Source organism: Pan paniscus, chromosome 18 (genome assembly GCF_029289425.2).
Source record: "Pan paniscus chromosome 18, NHGRI_mPanPan1-v2.0_pri, whole genome shotgun sequence".
NCBI classification, from domain to species: domain Eukaryota; kingdom Metazoa; phylum Chordata; class Mammalia; order Primates; family Hominidae; genus Pan; species Pan paniscus.
This window is the reverse complement of record NC_073267.2, coordinates 23,220,085-23,246,454: the sequence shown is the minus strand read 5'-3', so window position 1 is coordinate 23,246,454 and position 26,370 is coordinate 23,220,085. Positions and strand designations below refer to the sequence as shown.

The 26,370-nt window shown below is 42.6% G+C and overlaps 1 protein-coding gene across 10 annotated transcripts in view; it reads left to right on the top strand.

Annotated features, from left to right (window-relative positions):
* CDR2 (cerebellar degeneration related protein 2) overlaps window positions 1-26,370 on the top strand; it is an 83,793-nt gene that overhangs the window by 29,107 nt on the left and 28,316 nt on the right. For 6 of the 10 annotated variants that reach the window (XM_063598517.1, XM_063598516.1, XM_063598513.1 and 3 more), the window contains one exon: window positions 1-26,370. This exon is cut by the window's left edge and continues 3,571 nt beyond it. The exons of 3 other annotated variants lie outside the window; for them this stretch is intronic. In XM_063598517.1, coding sequence (XP_063454587.1) covers window positions 26,295-26,370 — 76 coding nt within the window. In that variant the 5' untranslated portion in view covers window positions 1-26,294. One more of the 10 variants, XM_063598514.1, reaches the window with a different exon arrangement.

The window sequence follows — 26,370 nt, the reverse complement described above, 5'->3', positions numbered from 1 at the left end:
GACTATATAACAAGACATCATAATGTCATCATTTCGAAATACCCTGAAAGCAATAAGAAGCCACTTAAGATTATTAAAGGTACTTGGGAGACTGAGGTAAGAGAATGGTGTGAACCCGGGAGGCGGAGCTTGCAGTGAGCCAAGATCGTGCCACTGCACTCCAGCCTGGGCGACAGAGTGAGATTCCATCTCAAAAAAAAAAAAAAGATTATTAAGCAAAGGAAGAGCATGTTATTCTAGAAGCAATATGAGAGAGGGAGTTGGAGAGACTGGAGACTATAAACTAGGGGATCATATGGGAAGACTGTATCCTGTTCCATGTAAGAAATGAGCTATAGGAATGTCAGTGGAACTGAGAAGAGATGGATTCAGGGCACATTAGGGAGATAAAACTGCTAACAATTAACAGTGTGTTGGAACTAGGTGTCAAAGAAGAGAGAAAAGGCAAAGACAACTTCTCGGTCTCTGACTTGGGCAACCAGATAGATGGCAAAGCCATTTCCCGAGATGGCAAATAATGGCAAAAGAGCAGATTTGGCAGCAAGATCTTTGATTTGGACCTGCAGAATTTGACATGCCTGTGATGGAGGCAAAGTGGGTGCTTGGGGGAGGAGGAGAGTTTGCAGAAATAGGAGGAAGAGTTGAAGGAGAAATAGAAGCTCAGTGTCTTTTATACGTGGCAGCAGTATTTACTAAATATATATTTGAGACAGGGTCTCACTCTTGTCACCTAGGCTGGATGGAGTACAGTGGTGCAGTCATAGCTCACTATGACTTGAATTCGTGGGCTCAAGTATGATCCTCCTGCCTCAGCCATTAGAGTAGCTAGGACTACAGGCATGTGCCACCAAAAAATTTTTTAATTTTTTATAGAGATGCGGTCTTACTCTGTTGCCCAGGCTAGTCTCAAACTCTTGGCCTTAAGCAATCCTCCAACCTCAGCCTTCCAAGTAAATTTTTTAATAGGTTAAAAAAAAGTAAGCTTACTACAAAATTTAATGTATGAAATTCCTTCATAAAACAAGCCGTTAACATTCAGACAATTTGTCAAAAAGGTACAATGACCTTGCCTAGAAATGAATATTAAACTCAGTCCGGATCAAAAATGTGTCACTGCTTGAAAGGGCAAATGGTAAAATTTAGTGTAATTTTGAGACTGGAACCAGCATTTACTTACATGATAATAGTGAGATAAAGAGCCAAACAGTAATAGTATTGCTTTCCCAGGAGTAACATTACAATGGAGGCTGTTCCTTCTACATAGAAAGAAATTAAGATGATCTTATAGTAATCAAACTTTTTCAGCCAGGACTGACTGATAAGTACAAGGCACTGAAATGGAAACAGAATGGCATTGTGTTAAGATGGAACTCCACGCATTATTAAGCTTACTTACTCTTGCTGATGACAAAATAAACATTCTTATTGCAAAATAAATTGCTGGCCAGGTGTGGTGGCTCATGCCTATAATCCCAACACTTTGGAAGGCCAAGGTAGAAGGATCACTTGAGCCCAGGAGTTCATGACCAGCCTGGGCAACATGGTGAAATTCTATCTCTACAAATAATACAAAAATTAGCTAGGTGTGGTGATGTACAGCTGTAGTCCCAGCTACTAGGGAGGCTCAGGTTGGAGGACTGCTTCAGCCCAGGAGGTTGAGGCTATAATGATCTATGATCACACCCACTGCACCCCAACCTGAGTGACAGAGCAAGACCCTGTCTCAAAAAATATGTAATAAATAAATAAATTTGCTTCTGAATTATAGTGTCAATTGAAACACACAATTAAAACTATCTTGCTTAGAAATGCCATTATTATCCATATATACCAAAAATTGATTATGAATGGTAACTTTTTTTTTTTTTTTGAGACAGAGTCTCAAATCTGTCATCCAGGTTGAAGTGCAGTGGCATGATCTTGGCTTACTGCAACCTTTGCCTCCCAGGTTCAAGCAATTCTCATGCCTCAGCATCCTGAATAGCTGGGATGACAGGCAAGCACCACTGTGCCTGGCTAACTTTTGTATTTTTAGTAGAGACAGTGTTTCACCATGTTAGCCAGGCTGGTCTCAAACTCTTGGGCTCAAGTGATCTGTCTGCCTCGGCCTCCCAAAATGTTAGGATTACAGGCTTGAGCCACCACATCTTGCCTGAAATGTACTTTTTACCCTAAAATCAAGCATCAGAGGTAAACAAGAGTTAGCATTCCTTGCTAACTGTGCCCTGCCTAACTTTATATGTTTTTATCATTATAACAGATTCATTTTAAGAGCTCAGACTTAGGGTTTTTGCATTTCCTGCTATCAGTGAAAAAGTTCATTGTTCTAGACTGAAAAGTTTATGCTAAATATACATATGTACATTAACAAAGATCAGAAGATACTCTTTGTTTTCAATAAAAAAGCACACATTGTTTATCCCTGAAAAGTTTTCACTAACCAAAAGTATGTGCATTATAGTTAGAAGAGAATTTTGAATGTAAGTAGAATACAGATGTTCTTTAATAAACATAAGGGTTTTTTTACCCTGACTGACTTTTTGACTGACTTTTCTACTTTCAAGGAACAAGAGTTCATTTTCTGGATACTAAAAAACAATGGATCAGTGATTGATGTGGTCCAAGGCATTTCTTAGATTTCTGTAAGAGGAAGTATATAAAACACCCCAACAAGTCCAATTATGTTCTTAAATATTATTATAATATTATAAAGGAACACATTTCCACATATTGAAATGCAGCTGCTGTTTCTCCATCTCTAGTACATAAACATACAAAATACAAGAAGTTAATAATGTAAGAAATATGTGGTAGAGTGGAATGTGCAAGATTTTTTTTAGAGACAAGGTCTTACTATGCTGCCCAGCCTGGTCTCAAATTTCTGGGCTCAAGCAATCATCCCAAGTAGCTGACCACAGGCATGCACCACCATGTCTGGCTAAAAAGTGAAAGATTTTGAAATCAGATGTCCCTAGGTTTAAATTCCAGCTTTGCCACTTTTACCAGCTATTTCTTCACAGACAAGTTACTTTACCTAAGAGGCATTTCCCCCACCAAGACAAACTTTCTCTCTCTCTCTCTCTCTCACTCTTGCTCTCTTCCATTTCTCTTCTCTTACCTAGCGCCATACTCAACATATAAGGCACTTAATAATTGGTAGTTATTTTTCTTGTGTCCAATATATAAAAAGATATAAGCCAATGATGAGTAGTATCACAAAAATCATGAAAGAAAAGAGAAAGACTGCCTTTTTTTTTTTTTAAACTAAAATAAAGCCTTCTACAGATGAAAGATTTTGGCTCCCCATTCAACAGTGTGTTCCAACATAAGTGTTGGCAAACCTGTGGCAAAGGAGCCTACATCAAGACAGAGGGATAAAGGTAGTGCTGTGCTCACAGTGAAAGTCTAATAGATACCTGCTGCGTTGAGTTGGCTGTACATAATAAGAGCTAACATTTCTAGAGGGTTTATTTTGTGCCAGGAACTGTTTTAAGTACTTTGGATGTTTTAATTCATTTAACCCTCATAATAATTTCCTTAGGTAGGCACTATTTTTTTGTTGTTTTTTAAGACAGGGTCTTGCTCTGTCACCCAGGCTGGAGTGCAGTGGCACAATCACGGCTCCCTGCAGCTTTGACCTCCTGGGCTCAAGCGATTTTCCCACCTCAGCCTCCCAAGTAGCTGGGACTCCAGGTGTGTGCCACTATGTCTGGCTATTTTTTTAAATTTTTTATAGAGACAGGGTCTCGCTATGTTGCCCAGGGTGGTCTTAAACTCCTGGGCTCAAGTGACCCTCCCACCTTAGCCTCCCAAAGTACTGGGAGCCATTGTGCCCAGACCAGTAGGTACTATTTTGATCCTCATTTTACAGATGAGGAAACTAAGGCACAGAGAGGTTGAGTAACTTACCTAGGATTGCACAGCTAGTAAGTGGAGAGCCAGGCTCCTCCTGGGCAGACTGCAGATCCATGCTCTTAACCCAGTTACTCCTCTGCCTCTCTGGGGAGTGTAATATGGAAGAGTGACAGACCTATACCAACAGTTATTAGGGAGACAGGGTATTTATTCATCCTTTTCTCCTTTATTTATTCAACTCCTCAAAAAGAAAACCAGCCTGAGGGCTGGGTGCGGTGGCTCACGCCTGTAATCCCAGCACTTTGGAAGGCCGAGGCAGGTGGATCACTTGAGGTCAGTAGTTGGGAGACGAGCCTGGCCAACATGGTGAAACCCCATTTCTACTAAAAATACAAAAATTAGCCGGGCATGGTGGCACATGCCCATAATCCCAGCTACGTGGGAGGTTGAGGCAGGAGAATTGCTTGAATCTGGGAGGCGGAGATTGCAGTGAGCTGAGACCATGCCATTGCACTCCAGCCTGGGTGACAGAGCGAGACTGTCTCAAGAAAAAGAGAGAGAGTGAGAGAGACTGTCTCAAGAAAAAAGAGAGAGAGAGAGAAAGAAAAAGAAAAAGAAAGAAAAGGAAAGAAAGAAAGAAAGAGAAAGAAAGAAAGAAAGAAAGAGAAAGAAAGAAAGAAAGAAAAAGAAAGAAAGAAAGAGGAAGGGAGAAAGGGAGGGAGGGAGGACGGAGAGAGAAAGAGAAAATGAAAACATAGTGCTCACCCTTCATTATTTTATCCAATAAAGTGTTAAAGAGACTTAGCCAAATGAATAACAAGAACAACAGCTTCCAATGAGCTGTCATTTTTTTTTTTTTTCCTGAGGCAGAGTCTGTCACCCAGGCTGGAGTGCAGTGGCACCGTCTCGGCTAACTGCAACCTCCGCCTCCCAGGTTCAAGTAATTCTCTGCCTCAGCCTCCCAACTAGCTGGGATTACTGACACCCACCACCACGCCCGGCTAATTTTTTGTATTTTTAGTAGAGACAGTGTTTCACCATCTTGGCAGGCTGGTCTTGAACTCCTGACCTCATGATCCACCCACCTCAGTCTCCCAAAGTGCTGGGATTACAGGCGTGAGCCACCACGCCTGGCCAAGCTGTCATTTTTTACCACAATAATTTACACGTGTTAATTCTCTAGAAATTAAGAATAAATTTCAAGCAACTTTGGATTTTCTTTTATTTTTTGTAGAGACAGGGTTTCGCTGTGTTGCCCAGGCTGGTCCCAAACTCCTGGCTTCAAGCAATCCTCCTGCCTCAGCCTCCCAAAGTGCTGGAATTACAGGTGTTAGCCATTGGGCCAGACCTGGATTTCCATTTTATAATAATTTTTTATTGAGATCAATAGAAAGTCCTATGTTTTTGTGAGGGCTTAAGAAAAATGACTGTTAAAATCTTTTGGCTATACTTCTCTTAACAACTAGTAACCAAGAGAGACTAAGAGAAAGTATTTACTGATCATATATCTGACAAAAGACATGTGCCTAGAATATACAAATAACTCCTACAACTCAATAATATGAAGACTAATTACTCAATTTAAAAAGACACAAATTATTTTAATAAATAACCAAAAAGATATATGGATGGCAAGTAAGCATATGAAAAGATGCTCAACATCATTAGTAGTCATTAGGAAAATGTAAATCAAAAACACAGTAAGATACTACATACCGGCCAGGCGTGGTGGCTCACGCCTGTAATCCCAGCACTTTGGGAGGCCGAGGCAGGCGGATCACGAGGTCAGGTGATCGAGACCATCCTGGCTAACATGGTGAAACCCCATCTCTAATAAAAATACAAAAAATTAGCCAGGCGTGGTGGCAGGAGCCTGTAGTCTCAGCTACTCGAGAGGCTGAGGCAGGAGAATGGCATGAACCCCCGGAGGCGGAGCTTGCAGTGAGCCGAGATTGCGCCATTGCACTCCAGCCTGGGCGACAGAATGAGACTCTGTCTCAAACAAAAAAAGGAAAAAAAAAGTAAAAAGAAAGGTAAACATCTACCTTCCATACAACCCAGCCATTCTACTCCTAGGTATTTACTCAAGAGCAAGAAAAGCATATAGCCATACAAAGACACAAAATGCTCATAGCTTTATTTGTAACAGCCAAAAACCAGATCCAACCCAAATGTCCATCAAGAGATGAAAGAAGGAAGTCCTGGCCAGAGCAATCAAGCAAAAGAAAGAAAGAAATTACATCCAAATAGGAAGAGAAGAAGTCAAACTATCTGTCTTTGGTGACAATATGATTCTATACATAGAAAACCCTAAAGACTCCACCAAAGGACTCCTGGAACTGATAAATGACTTCAGTAAAGTTTCAGGATACAAAATCAATGTACAAAAATCTGTGGCATTTCTTTACATGAATAATGTTCAAGCTGAGAACCAAATCAAGAATGCGATCCTATTTACAGTAGCCACAGAAAAAATTAACATACCTAGGAATTCATCTCACCAAGGAGGTGAAAGATCTCTACAAGGAGAACTATAAAACACTGCTGAAAAAAATCATATATGACACAAATGGAAAAACATTCCATGCTCATGGATTGGAAGAATCAATATTGTTACAATGTCCATACTGCCCACAGCAATCTACAGATTCAATGCTATTCCTATCAAACTACCAACATCATTTTTCACAGAGTTAGAATAAACTATTTGCAATTTCATATGGAACCAAAAAGAGCCCAAATAGCAAAGCAATCCTAAGCAAAGAGAACAAAGCCAGTGACATTACCTGACTTCAAATCGTACTATAAGGCTACGGTAACCAAAACAGCATGGTACTGGTACAAAAACAGCCATATAGACCAATGGAACAGAACAGAGAACTGAGAAGTAAAGCTGTACTCTTGCAGCCATCTGATCTTCAATAAAATCAACAAAAATAAGCAATGGGGAAAGGATTCCTTATTCAATAAATGGTGCTGGGATAGCTGGCTAGCCATATACAGAAGACTGAAACTGCACCTTTCACCACATATAAAAATTAACTCAAGATGGGTTAAAGATTTGAATGTAAGACTTCAAACTATAAGAATCCTAAAAGAAAACCTAGGAAACACCATTCTGGACATCAACCTTGGGAAATAATTTATTGCTAAATCCTTAGAAGCAATTGCAACAAAAACAAAAATTGACAAGTGGGACCTAATTAAACCAAAGAGCTTATGCACAGCAAAAGAAATTATCAACAGAGTAGGCAGACAACCTATAGAATGGGAGAAAATACTTGCAACTATGCACCTGACAAAGGTCTAATATCCAGAATCTATAAGGAACCTAAGCAATTGACCAAGCAATAAACAAACAACTGCATTAAAAAGTGGGCAAAAGACATGAACAGATACATCTCAAAAAAAGACATAAGCAGCCAATCATGAAAAAATGCTCAACATCACTAATCATCAGAGAACTGCAAATCAAAACCACAATGAGATACCATCTCACACTAATCAGAATGGCTATTGCTAAAAGTAAAAAAAAAAAACCAACAGACAGATAGACTGCAGAGAAAAGGGAACACTTATACGCTGTTGATGGCAATGTAAATTAGTTCAACCACTGTGGAAAGCAGTTTGGAGATTTCTCAAACTACCTAACACAGAACTACCAGTTGACCCAGCAATCCCATTACTGAGTTTATATCCAAAAGGAAATAAATTGCTCTACCAAAAAGACACATACACTCTCCTGTTCATTGTAGCACTATTTACAATAGTAAAGACATGGAATCAGCCTAGGTGCCCACCAACGGTGGACTGGGTAAACAAAATATGGCACATATACACCATGGACTATCACATAGCCATAAAAAGAATGAAATCATGTCCTTTGCAGCAACATGGATGCAGCTGGAGGCCATTATCCAAAGCAAATTAACACAGGAACAGACAAGCTAATACCACATGTTCTCTCTTATAAGTGGGAGATAAGCATTGGGTACTCATGGCAAAAAGATGGCAACAATAGACACTGGGGACTACTAGAAAGGCAGGGGGCAAGGGTTAAAAAACTAACTATTGGGTGCTATGTTCACTACCTGAGTGACAGGATCAATCATACCGCAAACCTCAACATCACACAATGCGCCCACATAACAAACCTGCACATATACTCCCTGAATCTAAAATAAAAGTTGAAATGATAAAAAACGTGGGCGGAGGGGGAGGAATTATTTAACAACAACAAAAAAAAATAAGCAAATTGTGGTATACCCACATAATAGAATACTACTTGGCAATAAAAAGGAATTAAATATGGATACTCACAACATGACCAAAAGAATCCAGACCAAAAAATAGTACATTACTGTATGATTCCACTTATATAAAAACCTATAAAATGTAAACAAATCTATACTGATAGAAAGTAGCTCGACAGTTGCCTGAGAATTAGGGAGGTTAGGGAAGGGTGGAAGGAAGGGATTAACAAAGAAGCAGAAAGACACTTTGGGGAATAATAGATATGTTAACCATCTTAATTGTGGTGATGGTTTCATGGTGTGTACATATGCTGGAATGTATCAAACTATACAGTTTAAATACATGCAGTTTTTTTGTAGGTCAATCATACTGCAATAAAGCTACAAGAAAAATCCTGCCTTTCTTTCAACTCTTAAATTTTTCCAAATATTAAATAAAGCATGAAAAACAAAAACAGAAGCTTATATTAAAACCTGTTAATGACCAGGCACAGTGGTTCATACCTGTAATCCCAGCACTTTGGGAGGCTGAGGCAGGAAGATTGCTTGAGACCAGGAGTTCAAAACCAGCCTGAGCAATATAGTGAGACTCCATCTTTACCAAGAAATTAAGTCAGCCAGGCATGGTGGTGTATGCCTGTAATCCTAGCTACTCAGTAACCTGAGGTGGGAGGATTCCTTGAGCCCAGGAGTTTGAGGCTGCAGTGAGCTATGATCATGCCACTACACTCTAGCCTGGGGGACAGAGTGAAACCTTGTCTCTAAAAGATTAAAAAAAAAAAAAAAAAAAAAAAAAAGGCCAGGCATGGTGGCTCACACCTGTAATCTCAGCACTTAGGGAGGCCGAGGCGGGTGGATCACTTGAGGTCAAGAGTTCAAGACCAGCCTGGCCAACATGGTGAAACCCCGTATCTACTAAAAATACAAAAATTAGCTGGGCTTGGTGGTGCATGCCTGTAGTCCCAGCTACTCGGGAGGCTGAGGTAGGAGAATCGCTTGAACCTGGGAGGCGGAGGTTGCTGTGAGCCGAGATCACGCCACTGCACTCCAGCCTGGGAGACAGAGTGAGACTCCATCTCAATAAATCAATAATAAATAAACAAATAAATACTTGTGAATAAATTTAACAAAAGAAGGGGAAAATTATAAAATATTGAAAGAAATTTCTAAACATCTAAATAGATGGAAAAACATCCCATGTTCATGGATCAGAAGATTTAACATCATTAATATGGCAATACTACTCAAGCTGATCTACAAATTCAGTGCAATCCCTATCAGTATTCCAGCTGACTTATTTGTAGAAATTGACAAACTGATTCTAAAATGTATATAGATTTGCAAGAGACTCAGAATAGCCAAGTCAATCTTGAAAAAGAAGAACGAGGCTGGGTGCAGTGGTTCACGACTATAATCCTACCACTTTGGGAGGCCAAGACAGGAGGATCACTTGAGACCAGGAGTTTGAGGTCAACCTGGGCAACATAGTGATGCCCCATCTCTACAAAAAATAATTTTTAAAAATTAGCTGGGAGTGGTGGCGCATGCCTGTAGTCCCAGCTACTCAGGAGGCTGAGGTGGGAGGATTGGTTCAGCTGAGGATGTCGAGGCTACAGTGAGCAGTGTAGGTCAAGGCGACACTGAACTCCATCCTGGGCAACAGACTGAAACTCTTGTTTCAAAAAAAATTAAATTAAATAAAAAAGAAAAAGAAGAATAAAGTAGGAAGACTCATACTTCTCAATCTCATCAAGAAAGAAAGTGAAAAGACAACCCACAGGAGAAAAATTTTGCAAACAATATCTGATAACAGATTGCATCAAACATATATTAATATGAAGAACTATTACAACTCGAGTATTAGTAAACTAAATAAAAAGTCAACCTAATTATTAAAAACTGGGCAAACGGGCTGAATAGACATTTCTCTCTTTTATTTTATTTATTTATTTCTTTTGAGACAGAGTCTTACTCTGTCACCCAGGCTGGAGTGCAGTGGCATGATCTCGGCTCACTGCAACTTCCACCTCCAGGGTTCAAGGAATTCTCCCTGCCTCAGCCACCCAAGTAGCTGGGATTACAGGAGCCCACCACCACGCCCAGCTAATTTTTGTATTTTTTAATAGAGATGGGGTTTCGCCATGTTGGCCAGGCTGGTCTTGAACTCCTGACCTCCAGTGATCCACCCGCCTCAGTCTCCCAAAGTGCTGGGATTACAGACTTGAGCCACCGCGCCTGGCCTGAATAGACATTTCTCTAAAGAACATATACAAATGACCAACAGCATATGAAAAGATGCACAACATCATTAACTATCAGGCAAATGCAAATCAAAACCACAATGAGATGTCATTCACACACACTAGGATGGCTATAATCAAAAACACAGATAATAACAAGTATTGGTGAGGATTTGGAAAAACTGGACCCATTGTACATTATTGGTAGGAATGTAAAATAGTGCACCAATTGTGGAAAATGGTCTGTCAGTATCGCAAAATGTGAAACATAGAGTTACTATGTGACACAACTATTCCGCTCCTGGATATATGCCCAAAAGAAATGAAAATATATATCTGTGCAAAAATCCTGTACATTAATGTTCATGGCAGCATTACTTGTTAATAGTCAAAAAGCAGAAACAACCCAAATGCTCATCAACTGAGGAGTGGATAAACAAAATGTGTTATAGCCATATGATGACTTATTAAGTTATTAAAAGGCATGAAGTACTCATACTACAATCTTAAAAACATGCTAAGTGTACATCAAATTACATCTAGTGTAAAAAAATGCTAAGTGAAGGAAGCTGGTCACAAAAGACCACATATTATATGATTCAATTTATATGAAAGTCTAGAACAAGCAAATCCATAGAGACAAAATGTAGACTGATGGTAACCAAGGGATGAGGGGAAAGTGCAATGAGATTGTACTTTCAAGAATTTCAACTCCTCAAAAACTGACTAGTTCTTTTCAAAATGATAAAAATGTTCTAAAAATGATTGTAGTGCTGGTTGCTCAACTCCATGAATATATTAAAATTTGTTGAATTGTATGTTTTAAATGAGGTATGGTATGTGAATCATTTCAACAAAACTGTTTTTAAAAATCTACCTTTGCTGGATGTTCTTGAGCTGAGTTAAGAGAAAAAAAAAATCTACTTTTTTTTTTTTTTGAGACAGAGATCTCACTCTGCCACCCAGGCTGGTCTGCCGCCCAGGCTGGAGTGCAGTGGTACGATCTCGGCTCACTGCAAGCTCCGCCTCCCAGGTTCACGCCATTCTCCTGCCTCAGCCTCCAGAGTAGCTGGGACTACAGGCGCCTGCCACCATGCTCTGCTAATTTTTTGTATTTTTAGTAGAGACGGGGTTTCACCGTGTTAGCCAGGATGGTCTCAATCTCCTGACCTCGTGATCCGCCCGCCTCGGCCTCCCAAAGTGCTGGGATTAAAGGCGTGAGCCACTGCGCCCAGCCTACTCTTTGTCTTTACACAAGAGTTTTTGTTTGTTGGTTTTGAGACAAACAGGGTCTCACTCTGTTGCCCGTGCTGGAGTGTATAAGTGTGATTTCGGCTCACTGCAGCCTTGTCCTCCCCAGGCTCAGGTGATCCTCCTACCTCAGCCTCCTGAATAGCTGGGACTACAGGAGCACACCAGTATGTCTGGCTAATTTTTGTATATTTTGTAGAGACAGGGTTTCGCCATGTTGCCCAGACCAGTCTTGAACTCCTGGGCTTAAGCAATCTGCCTGCCTCGTCCTCCCAAAGAGCCAGGATTACAGGCATGAGCCACCACACCCAGGCTTACATAAGAGTTTAACAATTTTTTTTTTAACCTGGTGAAGAGGATAAACTATAGGCAAGTATTATACATGATTTAAAGTAAGAAAGCATATATAGCCTAGAACATGATAGCAAATAATAAGCAGAGACAGGAACTCAAACAGCTTCCCATTCTGGATGGTTAAACAGAGGAGCAAACAAACTTCAAATTGCTTTGAAAGGAGAGCATCATTTTATCATGCATACACAGTACATGGACTATACTGATAAGCCAGACATGAAATTCCATTTGATATACTCTGCTAAATAAATGATGCAAGCACAGTACATTTTAGAGACAGAATCTTAAAGTACACAGCTCTAAAGGTACCATCTCCCTTTTCTCGTCTGTAAGAATAAGAATCTCTTCCTCCAAGATTGTTATGAGGATCACGTCAAGTAATGTACACAATGCACTTGGCAATGGTCCATGGCACAAGGTAAACACTCAAAACTGTGGATTACCATTATTATGGCACATACAGTAATTATAAAGACGTTGGGATAATAGCAGACAGGCAAATTCTATTCTATATACTTTGCTTAAGAAATTGTGGTGGGCTGGACACTGTGGCTCATGCCTGCAATCCCAACACTTTGGGAAGCCAAGGTGGGAGGACTGCTTGACACCAGGAGTTCAAGACCAACCTGGGCAACATGGCTGGTCTTGAAAAACACTGTTTCTTCAAAAAATAAAAAACTTAGCTGGGCATGGTGGTGCACGCCTGTGGTCCCAGCTACTCAGGAGGCAGAGGTAGGAGGAAAGCTTGAGCCCAGGAGATCAAGGCTGCAGTGAGCCATGATTGTGCCACTGCACGCCAGCCTGGGTGACAGAGCATGACACTGTCTCTAAAAAAATAAAGAGATAGGCTGGGCGTGGTGGCTCACACCTGTAATCGTAGCACTTTGGGAGGCCGAGCTGGGCAGATCACGAGGTCAGGAGATTGAGACCATCCTGGCAAACACAGTGAAACCCCATCTCTACTAAAAATACAAAGAAATTAGCTGGGCATGGTGGCGGGCGCCTGTAGTCCCAGCTACTCGGGAGGCTGAGGCAGGAGAATGGCATGAACCTGGGGGGTGGAACTTGCAGTGAGCCGAGATCGCGCCACTGCACTCCAGCCTGGGCGACAGAGCGAGACTTCATCTCTAAATAAATAAATAAATAAATAAATAAATAGAAATAAAGAAATTGTGGCAACACTTAAAACATTTTAGAACTATTTCTATCCCAAATGGCTTAACGATTTTTGAAAGCTGGTAAACAGTAAAAACTAGTCTATCTAGAATAACCTCTTCCCTGAAGAGTATTGCTAAGATGTTTTGCTTATCATTTGTGAAAACAGGAAAAACCTTTATCATAGGCAAGATAAAGTCATATTTTTAGAGGACATATTTAGGTTAAGGGGAACAACATATCAGCTCTCCAAATGGTATAATAAGCAGCAGACCAGTATATTTTTTTAAGAGGACATGACCTCTACAATAATGATAATGACCATGGAATTTTAATAGTGCTCTGAAATTCCAGGACTCAGGCTTTTAGCCAAGTGTTTTGAAACTTGATCAACTAACTGTTCTTCCATGTGATGGTCACAGAAGTCTTAAACACCCAAATAAAGCAAAACGACACGCTCACAGGAAGCTGTTTTCTTCCATAGTTCTGCTGAGGCTTAAAGGAGAAAGCTGAGAGGAACAAAATTCCACAGCAAAAATGTTTAAAATATCACATTATTTGGTTCTCATTGGGGTCTCTTTCCTTTTTCCCTTTGGCTCTTTTTTTTTTTTGAGATGGAGTCTTGCTCTGTCACCCAGGCTGGAGTACGGTGGTGCGATCTCAGCTCACTGCAACCTCTGCCTCCTGGGTTCAAGCGATTATCCTGCCTCAGCCTCCTGAGTAGCTGGGATTACAGGTGCCCGCAACCAAGCCCGGCTAATTTTTGTATTTTTAGTAGAGACAAGGTTTCACCATGTTGGCCAGGCTGGTCTCGAACTCCTGACCTCTAGTGATCCACCCGCCTCGGCCTCCCAAAGTGCTGGGATTATAGGCATGGGCCAGTGGGCTTGACCTTGTCTCTTTTTTCCATTATGTTTCTACTGAATCTTGTATGATATGTGGAGCTCTGAATCTTTGGGTCTTTTAATAACTGTGTGTCGGCCGGGTGCGGTGGCTCATGCCTGTAATCCCAGCACTCTGGGAGGCCGAGGCAGGCTGATCACGAGGTCAGGAGTTTGAGACCAGCCTGAACAACATGGTGAAACCCCGTCTCTACCAAAAATACAAAAGTTAGCCAGGTGTGGTGTCGTGACCTATAATCCCAGCTACTCAGGAGGCTGAGGCAGGAGAATTGCTTGAACCTGGGAGGGCGAGGGTTGCAGTGAGCCGAGATCACACCACTGCACTCCATCTTGGGTGACAGAGCAAGACTGTCTCAAACAAACAAAAAAAAACTGTGTGTCACTTTTTCAAACTACTGATGAAATCAGGTTTCTAATATCATCATCCAGCTAAGAGTTAAATCTCTAATCCCTGCAGGAAAAATTATCACAAATTATAAATCGTAGAGAACATAATTATAATAATTGTAATAATAGTAAATAACATAAAGAACTATTACATTCCTGTGGGCAAATAAAGCCTGCCCCGTACATAATGCTCCTTATAGAAGAAGATAGTACATCTCTGGGAATGAGAATATCTGCAAAGATCATCATGAAGTTGCTGAAAAAGGTTAAATTAAAGACTTGAAAGAAATTCATGATCAGAAAAAGGTAAAAGTATTTCTGGGCAAGATCTATCTCACGGATAAAATGACAGGAGTCTGGGCGAGACCCTGTTCAGATTCCAAGAGGAGGTTCTCTCTGGGGCTTCTTTTAGGTTCGAAACGCCTCACGTGATACATCCCAGTGTAAAGGCTGGCAGCAGCAAGGAAAGCAATGACGATGGCAACAGCCTGGAAATGGGGCAAAATTTCCATGTTATTAGAGATCAGGCCATAGAAAAGGATACTGGTAGAGCCCACAAGTGATGCCACTTGGTTAATTTTAATAAGCTGAAGCCGACTTTCATGTCTAGTGAAAATCTCTGCAAACAGTTTACATTGGGCTTGTTGGACACAGGTGGGCATGCTATCAAACGCACATAATGATACCACCAGGTGAAGTCCACTAAGCCAATCACCCTCTTGATAGTATTTCCAAGGGAACCACGGGAGCAGGAAGGCTGCTGCATAGAAAGGGACACAGTACAAGACAGAAATATGATGACTTGAACAGCATTTGGCTTTAGAGTTGTTGGGAAAATATCCAGTCAGGTCATTAAGAACATTCCATATCATTAAAATTATTTAGGAAGAAAAAAACACACAGGATGTTTCAGTGTAGTAGAACAAATTACTGCCCTCAGTATAAGACAAAAATGACCCCTGATTTTTTATTTTTTTTTTTACTTATGTGAAGTAACCAAAGGTGATCAGTAGAAAAGCTCATTGTTTTCAGAACTACTTAAAAATTTAATAACAGCAAATACTACTCAAAAGCCAATGTGCATTCACTTTGTTTTTTTTTTTTTTTTTTTTTAGACAGAGTCTTGCTCTGTTGCCAGCCTGGAGTGCAGCGGCACGATCTCAGCTCACTGCAACCTCCACCTCCCGGGTTCAAGTGATTCTCCTGCCTCAGCCTCCCAAGTAGCTGGGACTACAGGCACGCACCACCACGCCCAAATAATTTTTGTATTTTTAGTAGAGATGGGGTTTCACCATGTTGGCCAGGATGATCTTGATCTCTTGACCTCATGATCTGCCGGCTTCGGCCTCCCAAAGTGCTGGGATTACAGGCGTAAACCACTGCGCCCGGCTTGCATTCACTTTGTATTCAGGCATTGTATAAGTGTTTACGTGCATTATTTTATCAAATCCTTAAAAACCCTAGCCGAGCACAGTGGCTCATGTCCGTAATCCCAGCACTTTGGGAGGCCAAGGCAGGAGAATTGCTTGAGCCCAGGAGTTCAAGACCAGGCTGGGCAACATAGCGAGACCCTATCTCTAAAATTAAAAAAAAAAAAATTCTCTTTTTTTGAGACAGAGTCTTGCTCTGTTGCCCAGGCTGGAGTGCAGTGGCGCAATCTCGGCTCACTGCAGCCTCTGCCTCCAGAGTTCCAGTGATTCTCCTGCCTCAGCCTCCTGGGTAGCTGGGATTACAAGCGCATGCCACCACGCCTGGCTAATTTTTGTATTAGAGTAGAGACGGGGTTTCACCGTGTTGGCCAGGCTGGTCTCCAAATCCTGACCTCAGGTGATCCACCCACCTCAGCCTCCCAAAGTTCTGGGATTACAGGCGTGAGCCACCACGCCCGGCCAAAAAATTTTTTTATTTAATTAGCTGGGCATGGTGGTGTGCACCTGTAGTCCCAGCTACTTGGAGACTGAGGTGAGAGGACTGCTTGAGCCTAGGAGGTCGAGGTGCAGTGAACCGTGATCATACCGCTGCACTGCAGTCTGGGTGACAGAGCAAGACTCCCATCACAAACAAACACACAAACAAAAAACAATCCTTTGAGGCAAGTATTACTCTGACTTTACAAATGAGAAAACTGAGAGCCAGAGAAGTTAAGCAACTTGCCTAGCTAATAAACAACAGAGCCAGGGTCTAACCCAAGGTAGACGACCCCATAGCGTGTGCGTTCAATCTTGTGCTAGACTGCCTTCCAACAACAGCACACAGGGCCATGCCTCTGCAAAGGTTGATGGCCTGTTTACACCAAGGCATAGTTTTACATAATTTCATTAGGAAAGGTTAAAATATCAATGTTTGGCATTTCAAATTAAATCTAATTAGTATGTTATTACTGGTAATAAATGAGTAACATTATAAAATATAAGGGTTTTAAAACCATGAACTCTTCCAGCCCGCCACCTAATTGGTAATGAGTTACAACACAATTTGTGAATACTGTGGGCCTTTTCAAAACAGAATATTTTAGGACTGGGCACAGTGGCTCATGCCTGTAATCCCAACAGTTTGGGAGGCTGAGGCAGGAGGATTGCTTGAGCCCAGGAGTTTGAGACCAGCCTGGACAACATAGTGAGACCCCTATTTCTAAAAAAAAAAAAAAAAAAAATAGCCAGGTGTGGTGGCTCACACCTGTCATCCTACTCAGGAAGCTGAGCCAGGAGGATTGCTTGATCCTAGGGAGGTCAAGCCTGCAGTGAGCTATGATTGCACCACTGCATACCAGCCTGGGCAACAGAGCAGTCTCAGAAAAAAAAAAAAAAGAGAGAGGGACAGAGACTGGATATCTTAGTAATAATACTGATTTTTCCATATAAATTAATTTTCCAGACAACCTAAGCTTATTCTTTAAATTCTAATGCCTTTACATTTTAACTAGCAATCTTTTAAAAATCTCTCTTTCCGGCTGGGTGCGATGGCTCACACCTGTAATCCCAGCACTTTGGGAGGCCGAAGTGGGTAGATCACCTGAAGTCATGGGTTTGAGACCAGCCTGGCCAACATGGCAAAACCCTGTCTCTATTAAAAATACAACAATTTGCCGGGCGTAGTGGCATGGGCCTGTAATCGCAGCTATTGGGGAGGCCGAGGCAGGCGAATCACTTGAATTGGGGAGGTGGAGGTTGCAGTGAACCGAGATTGTGCACTGCACTCCAGCCTGGGTGACAGAGCAAAACTCAAAAAATAAAATAAAAGGCCAGGCGCGGTGGCTCACGCCTGTAATCCCAGCACTTTGGGAGGCCGAGGCGGGCGGATCACGAGGTCAGGAGATTGAGACCATCCTGGCTAACACGGTGAAACCTGTCTGTACTAAAAAATACAAAAAATTAGCCGGGTGTGATGGCGGGTGCCTGTAGTCCCAGCTACTGGAGAGGCTGAGGCAGGAGGATGGCGTGAACCCAGGAGGCGGAGCTTGCAGTGAGCCGAGATTGTGCCACTGCACTCCAGCCTGGGCAACAGAGTGAGACTCCCTCTCAAAAAAAATAAATAAAAGAAAATAAAGTAAAATAAAAAATAAAAATCTCTCTTTCCCTCAAAGGAAGGAGATCTGTCCTATGTGAAAGGACAGTAAAGATTCCATCTCACCTGGGCTTGATAAAAGGCCACTTCTGAAATCTTGTACAGATGTAGAAAAAGTTTCACATAGTAGAAACCAAAGACAGAATTCAGCATTTCAGTCCCTAATGTCATCATAGAGTATGCCCAAGCAATGGGTTTGATATTTAAAAGTGTCATTTTCCATGCAGAGGAACTCTTCTTCCCTTTGTTTAAAAAAAAAAAAAAAGGTTAAAATTCACTGCACACAGTAGTGGATGGGGGGGCAAAACACGGCTGGCCAGTACTTATTTTAGCCAAATAAGAGTTCAAACCTACGAGCTGTGAGTATGTCACCAGATTTAACACCTTACTTCCTTATCTATTCACTCAATATGTTTTGAGATGCTCGCCAGGAAACCTAGTTTGCATAGAGTATGACTCCACTTATATTTTTGTCTATCTCTTCGAACTTATAAAGTGGGATTTCAGCCTGGCCAACAGGGCGAAACCTCATCTCCACAAAAATACAAAAATTACCTGGGTGTGGTGGCATGCACCTGTAGTCCCAGCTACTTGGGAGGCTGAGGCAGGAGAATTGCTTGAACGCCAGAAGCAGAGGTTGCAGTGAACTGAGATGGCACTACTACAATCCAGCCTGGGCGACAGAGCAAGACTCCACCTCAAAAATATATATAAAATAAAGTGGGATTCATCCAAGAGCTTGGACATGATTAACTAGTGTCAAGGAGATATGTTTATGCCATTATCATCCTCCTTACTTGGTAGGGTACAACAGAAACAGAACAACAAGGTGACAGCCTTTTGCTCAAGTCAAAAAGAAAATAAGTCCCTCATCTTAGTTTAAAGTTGTTCATTCAGTAGTACAGACTTGCATTTGAAGACTTATTCTTGATCTTCTGTAGCTTTGACAGCAAGGACATCACTACAATGGGTACAGAAATAACACATTCTGATCCTTGCTGAGATCCTTATATGGGCCTATCTTAAATCTAGCCTATTGTCTGTCTTACCCTTTGATTTTTATAAGTGGAAAACAGGAAAAGGCTAACCAAGCAAGAGGAAGGCATAGATTCATCTTCCTTTCAATCTTGACTATAGTTTAAAGAGAATACCATGATCTTTCTGTTCTATTCCTGGCTTACTTGAATATTTAGCCAGGTCTCTGCATCTTATTGAGTCATAAAACAGACACAAATTCAGATAACTCAAAGGATGTTACTTGCTTGAGTAATCCTTGGGCCTCTGCTTTAACTTTGTAGATCCAGGAACAGAATTAAGCAGACAGTTTGGTCTACACTGCCAAATTTCTTAGGGAAAAAGAGGGCAAGTCAGAAGGAGGAAGTTGGCATTTGGCTCAAATGACCAAATTATTTAAGGTCTCTACACTTCACTTTGCACCAAGTAGACCCAAGAATGATTATAATTCAGCTACGTGTGGTGGTGCAGATCAGTAGTCCTAGCTATTCAGGAGGCTGAGGCGGGTGGATTGGTTGAGCCCAGGAGTTTGAGGCTGCAATGAGCTATGATCTCGCCACTGCGCTTTAGCCTGGGCAACAGAACAAGACCCTGTCTCAAATTAAAAAAAAAAAATAAAGAAGAAGACTCTAATTCTACGAGTGGCAGGGTCCTAGAATTATCAAAAATGGGTTATCAAACCCATATGCATACCAAGCATTGTCTATAGAATAAAGAATGTTTTGTCCACATGTGTACTTGTATTCTTAAAATGTTTGTAGCTTCTGCTATAATGATTAAAAATACAAATCTGATTGTTTTCATCATGATGCAGTTCCCAAACACTTCAAAACTACTATTGTGTGGAGGCCAGCCAACATTTTTTACTTTAAAAGCAATTCTCAGATTTCAAAATGCTGGGAACTACCAGTGAAGACTTCACTCTAAGGAGTTCATCCCTGAGAATGAAGACTGAGGCTAGAGGTTGCTTTGTTACTAAAAGAGTCAAAAACAAGGGAGACAGTAGAATCAAAAGCCAAGACACAAATTTAGCCTACCAAAACCTAGGGACTCTTGTTTCTTTTAGTTTTATTTCAGGCGTGCTAAAACAAGAAGCATGCTGCACCTTTCTAATCTGATCTATCACTAAGTTGCATGGCAGGTATTTGTAAACTTATAATTCTGCAAAAGGCCATAAGCTTTCTGAGAGTTGAATTCAATTTTTTTTTCAAAGATTTAAGTTAAGTACCCAGCCTGTCCGAAACATAAGAATATAAGGTTTCAATTGCATTATGAAAAACTCTACGGTCTGAACTTCGTGGCCAGGCACAGTGGCTCACGCCTGTAATCCCAGCACTTTGGGAGGCCGAGGTGGGCAGATCACTTGAGGTCAAGAGTTTGAGACCAGCCTGGCCAACATGGTAGAACCCCATCTCTACTAAAAATACAAAAATTAGCCGGGTGTGGTGGCAGGTGCCGGTAATCCCAGCTACTCAGGAGGCTGAGGCAGGAGAATGCTTGAAACTGAGAGGTGGAGGTTGCAATGAGCCAAGATCATGCCACTGCGCTCTAGCCTGGGCAACAGAGACACTGTTTCAAAAAAAAAAAAAAAATTTAAAACATTAAAAATTTTAAAAAGTCTACATTCTGAACTTCTCTTTGTTTTTACATATTGCGTGAAGTAGAAATCTTTATTTCCTTCTACAAAAGGAGCCATTAATATTTTCCTTTAGATTACTGTCATCCCAATTACAATGGCAGATACTATGAGATCCACCGTCACTGGGGCGGCAACGTCCTCCCCTAAGTCTGTGGCTCGTATCGCCAAGCTCGAAAGGGCAAAGGCTAAAGAACTTGCCACTAAACTGGGTTAAATGTACACTGTTAAGTTTTCTGTACATAAAAATAATTAAAATAATACAAATTTTCCTTAAAAATAGATTACTGTTATCATAGTAAATACTTATTTCTGTAAGTATCAAACTGAAAATCACCACTTACAATTTTTTTAAAGCCCCCATTGCTACCTAAAAACTCTCCTTACATGACTTTACTATAGCAATAAAACAAAAGAGAACAAGAGCATTTTATCTTTACAACCAAAGACAAAGGATTTCTGAATCTGATCTTATTTATCACAACATATTTTATAAAGAAAACTTAAAAAGTTGGCCAGGCATGGTGACTCAGGCCTGCAATCCCAGCATTTTGGGAGGCCAAGACAGGCAGATTGTTTGAGCCCAGGAGTTCAAGACCAACCTGGGCAACATGGTGAAAACCTGTCTCAACAGAGAATACAAAAATTAGCCAGATGTGGTCGCACATGCCTGTAGTCCCAGCTACTAGGGAGGCTGAGGTAGGAGGATCACCTGAGCCCTGAGAGGTTGAAGCTTCAGTGAGCTGTGATAGTGCCACTGTACTCCAGCCTGGGTGACAGAGTGACATCTTGTCTCAAAAATAAACGAAGAAACAAACAAAAAGAATTAAATAGTAGCAAAATGGTGCCATGGTTAGTTAGGCTGGGCAAGTTCATTAAATAATGGTGAATTATTATGAACACCATAAATTCTCCTTTTGGAATCAACTTGGGTGGTTATTTACTAACCTACTAAACCAAATAATATTAACATCACTGAAGAGGTTACTTATGATTACTTCTAAACTATGACTGAGTAGACTCTAAAAGAACAATGGAAACTTCTCCAAATTTAGCACGGAAAACTGACACCAGTTTTTCAATGCAATTTTTGTTCAAGATTTTCCAGGGGAAAAGAAGTTTCCTTAAATAGTGTCCTTAAAAACAACCCAATAACACACCAAAAGACATAAAGTTTGTGGGGTTTTTTGCTTTTTTAAACTATCAATAACTTTATTTATTCACTTATTTATTTTTTTTGAGAGGAAGTCTCACTCCGTTGCCCAGGCTGGAGTGCGGTGGCATGATCTTGGCCCACTGCAACCTCTGCCTCCCCGGTTCAAGTGATTCTCCTGCCTTGGCCTCCCAAGTAGCTGGGATTCCAGGCATGCGCCACCATGCCCAGCTAATTTTTGTATTTTTAGTAGAGACGTGGTTTCACCATGTTGGCCAGGCTGGTCTCAAACTCCTGACCTCGTGATCTGCCCACCTAGGCCTCCCAAAGTGCTGAGATTACAGGCGTGAGCCACCATGCCTGACCCTCAAAAACTTTAATTCTCCATATCTTTCTTTTCTTTTCTTTTTTAAAGGAGAATTGTTGACTGGGCGCAGTGGCTCACACCTGTAATCCTAGCACTTTGGGAGGCTGAGGCAGGCGGATCACTTGAGGCCAGGAGTTTGAGATCAGCCTGGCCAACATGGCTAAACCCTGACTCTACTTGAAACACAAAAACTAGCCGAATATGGTGGCACATGCCTGTAATTCCAGCTACTCAGGAGGCTGAGGCACGAGAATCACTTGAACCAGGGAGGTGGAGGTGACAGTGAGCAGAGATGGTGTCACTGCACTCCAGCCTGGGCCACATGGTGAGACTCTGAAAAAGAAAAAAAATGGAGAATTGTTAAAGAACATTTCAATATGCATTTGAAGTCAAAATGAGCTTCTGTTTTCGATGGAGCAAACAGCGGGCACTTTGAACCTTGCAAATCAGTGATAAGAATCATGAAGGGGGCCGTGCGCGGTGGCTCACACCTGTAATCCTAGCACTTTGGGAGGCTGAGGCTGGTGGATTGCCTGAGGTCAGGAGTTCAAGTCCAGCCTGGCCAACATGGTGAAACCCCATCTCTATTAAAAATTCAAAAATTAGCCAGGCGTGGTGGTGGGCACCTTTAATCCCAGCTACTTGGGAGGCTGAGGCAGGAGAATCACTTGAACCCAGGAGGCGGAGGTTGCAGTGAGCCAAGATCACGCCATCGCACTCCAGCCTGGGTGACAAGCGTGAGACTCTCTCAAAAAAAAAAAAAAAAAAAAAAAAAAATGCCCCTGCATGATTCTAGCCCTTTAGCTTCCACAAATCACCATTGCCAATTATTCCTAAATCCAACTTGCTATCTTTCCAAAGGGTTCTATCTTTAGTGATTAAGATAGTTTGTTTGAAGTGATCTTATTTGAACTCTGAATATCTCGATGGACAACTAGGGCAGTAGAAGAGGCTTTACAGGACCTCACTTTCTTTTCTTTCTTTCTTTCTTTTTTTTTTTTTGAGACAGAGTCTCACTCTATTGCCCAGGCTGGAGTACAGTGTCACAGTCTCGGATCACTGCAACCTCTGCCTCCGAGGTTCAAAGGATTCTTGTGTCTTGGCCTCCCATGTAGCTGGGATTACAGGCTTGCACCACCACTCCCGGCTAATTTTTGTATTTTTAGTAGAGATGGGCCACCTTATTGGCCAGGCTGGTCTTGAACTCCCAACCTCAGGTGATCTGCCTGCCTCAGCCTCCCAAAGAGCTGGGATTACGGCATGAGCCACTGCACACAGCCTTTTTTTTTTTTTTTTTTTTTTTTTTTGAGACAGGGTCTTGCTCTGCTGTCACCTATCATAGCTCATCGTAACCTCAAACTCCTGGACTCAAGCAATTCTCTCACCTCAGCCCCCCAAGTAGCTGGGACTACAGGTGTGCCAGTAACATTTTGCCTTTTTGAAGAAAGGGATTTGTGAGTTTACCATTCCTCTTTAATTATTATTATTACTTTCTAACAGTGTTATTCCTTCTACATTTTTTGCTTGGCATCCTACTGTAAGAAAGTTTTCTTTTCTCTCCCATTTATTTATATCAGTATGGACTCATGGATTCTTTCCTTTTTATTCAATGAGTTATAATCCATTACTATGATTATTTATTGTGATGCTCATAATTGGTCCTCGAGGGTACCTGCACTTCTACAGTATAGGTCACAAGAACACAGCCTTACATTTAAAATGAGCACAAAATACTTGCTTTCAGGATCTCTCTGATTCAGATAGCTCTGTGAGCAAGGCAAACAATCATCTTTCCTGTAAACTGTTTGCTAAAAGGCTTCTCTGCTGGTACTGAGTATGGCGAGAACTCTAGGTTTTCTCACTCTAGGTCCCTTGTGCTTTCCACTCTATTCAGCAGTCTCCTTTAAGGACTGAAGGGTAAAACTTCAGGTAACAACTCCACAGTGGGAGGTCTTGTCCTTGGCAAGACTTCTCCAGAGTAGCCTACAGCCTATGTGTAAGGTAACCCTGGAGTCAAGTGCTGTTTGATACAGCATCAGCGTGAGGTTAGGTTATGCTGGTTTGAGCAAAGATGGGAGGCAGAGAGACACCCTGAATTTTATTACCCACAAGAATTATTCAGGATGAGTTTTTCCCCCCTTCCAAATTACCCAAGTCTTTTTTTATACAGAAAGACAAAAAAGTAGCTTGAGTCTATAATTCCTTCCCTACAATTTCCCTTATTTTTAATGTGCAAGTAACTAAAAAAGCAAGATCACAGAAGGGTTTATAACAAAAAGCCAAAGTCCCCAGCCTCAAATCACTCCTCCTCTTAGGAAAACTTTTTTTTTTTTGTTTGGTTTTTGAGACGCAGTTTTTGCCCAGGCTGGAGTGCAATGCGCAATCTCGGCTCACTGCAACTTCCACCTCCCGGGTTTCAAGCAATTCTCCTGCCTCAGCCTTCCAAGTAGTTGGGATTACAGGCATGCGCCACCACGCCCAGCTAATTTTGTATTTTTAGTAGAGATGGGGTTTCTCCATGTTGGTCAGGCTGGCCTCGAACTCTCGACCTCAGGTGATCCGCCCGCCTCGGCCTCCCAAAATGCTGGGATTACAGGCGTGAGCCACCGTGTCCAGCCTCGGAAAACTCTTAATTGCTTCCCATTTTTAGTTCTGGCAGCTCTCTCCATATTTGTGGAAACTATTCATTGGATTATCAATGTAAGGTATTATCTGTCGACTCACTGCTAAAATAGATCAGGATTTAACACTCCTCTCCACCTCTTCCCTCTCTCTGAATTTCTAACAGTTTATTACCTCATGTTCTAGAGATAATCTTTCAATTGTATACTTAAACCTCGATTTTTTTTTGTTTCGTTGCTCAAAGTTAGTTAGATATTGGCCCTGTTGTCTTCCATCAGCTGCACGTTTACCTTTACGTCAAGGTTGAGAACATTGACCTTCAGGTCTGTCATCCTGCTTAAGAGTTTCCGTGCTTTGTCTGCAAGATGGTGCTTAAAGCTTTACCTACGAGCAGTATTTGCTGGGTTATGTCGGCGGAGGACAGCGTGCTCTGCCTCGCTGGCTACTGAGTGCTGGGGCTGCAGCCTGTCCCCTCCAGGTGCAATGTCACGTCCCCAGATGCTTAACTTGTGGTCTAGGGGTACCTTTTAAAAATCGTTGCAACACTGCTTACAATTTTCGCCCTCCAAGTGGACAGCTTCGGGCATCCCTCACCGCCCCAGATTCTCAAGGGGGTCTGGTGCCCACCGTTTTAGGGAGCGTGAGTTTAATTCCCAGGGCTCAGATGTCAAGGAGACAAGAGCTACCGCTCAGTGGGCGTTTTCTCAACCCAAACTCCCGATCGACCTCGAGTCTCCCCGCCGGACCCGGAGCAAATCTCAGAGTCAAGATGCGAGAAGGGGTGGCCGGGCGGCGGACCTCAGGCTTCCGGCACCCTTGCGCTTCCCGCCAGCACGAAGGACTCCCCTGGACAACCGCCCGCCTCTCAGAGGCCGGAGTCCTAGGCCCTCCGGCCTGCGCTGCCTGTCCACAGACGCGCCGGCCTCGGGACACCCACCACAGGGGTAAGACGCGCCTCCGCCAGCTCCCCAGCCCGGAACCCAGAACGCCCTCCTAGGAGCCTCACAGCGCAGATCAGGGGACGGGCTTTCGGCCGCACCCCTTCGCTCTTTCCCCGCCTTCTTTGTTTATTCCGGACCCACCATTGGCTGCTTGCCCTCGATACCGGGCGAGCCGCCCGTCTTTGGAGAGAGACGATTGGACAAAGTCCCTGCCGCTCGGCCAGCAGCCCGCTCGCGATTGGTTGAGGTGCCGCCGGGGGTTTGAATCGCATCCCCGGCCGGGGAGGGTTCTGCCAAAGTGCCACGTTGGGCCCGGCGGCGGCGTGAAGACCGGCGGCTGCGTGAGAACCCGGCTCCAGGCGTTCGCGCCGTAATGCCCGGCCGTTGGGGCCGTCGGTAGGCGCGAGGCGAGTCGAGGCAGCCGGCCGGTCGGCGGCCGCCGGCGGGAACGGGGCTGAGGCGGCGCAGCGGAGTCTGGGCGGCGGCGCGTCCCGCCCGAGGGCGGCTCTGGCTGAGGGCGGAGGGGCCGGGGAAGAGCCCGGGGCAGCGGCTGAGGCGGGACGGCGGCGGGGGCCGCTGCCCCTAGAAGACCCAGCCGAGATGCTGGCGGAAAACCTGGTAGAGGAGTTTGAGATGGAGGACGAGCCGTGGTACGACCACCAGGACCTCCAGCAAG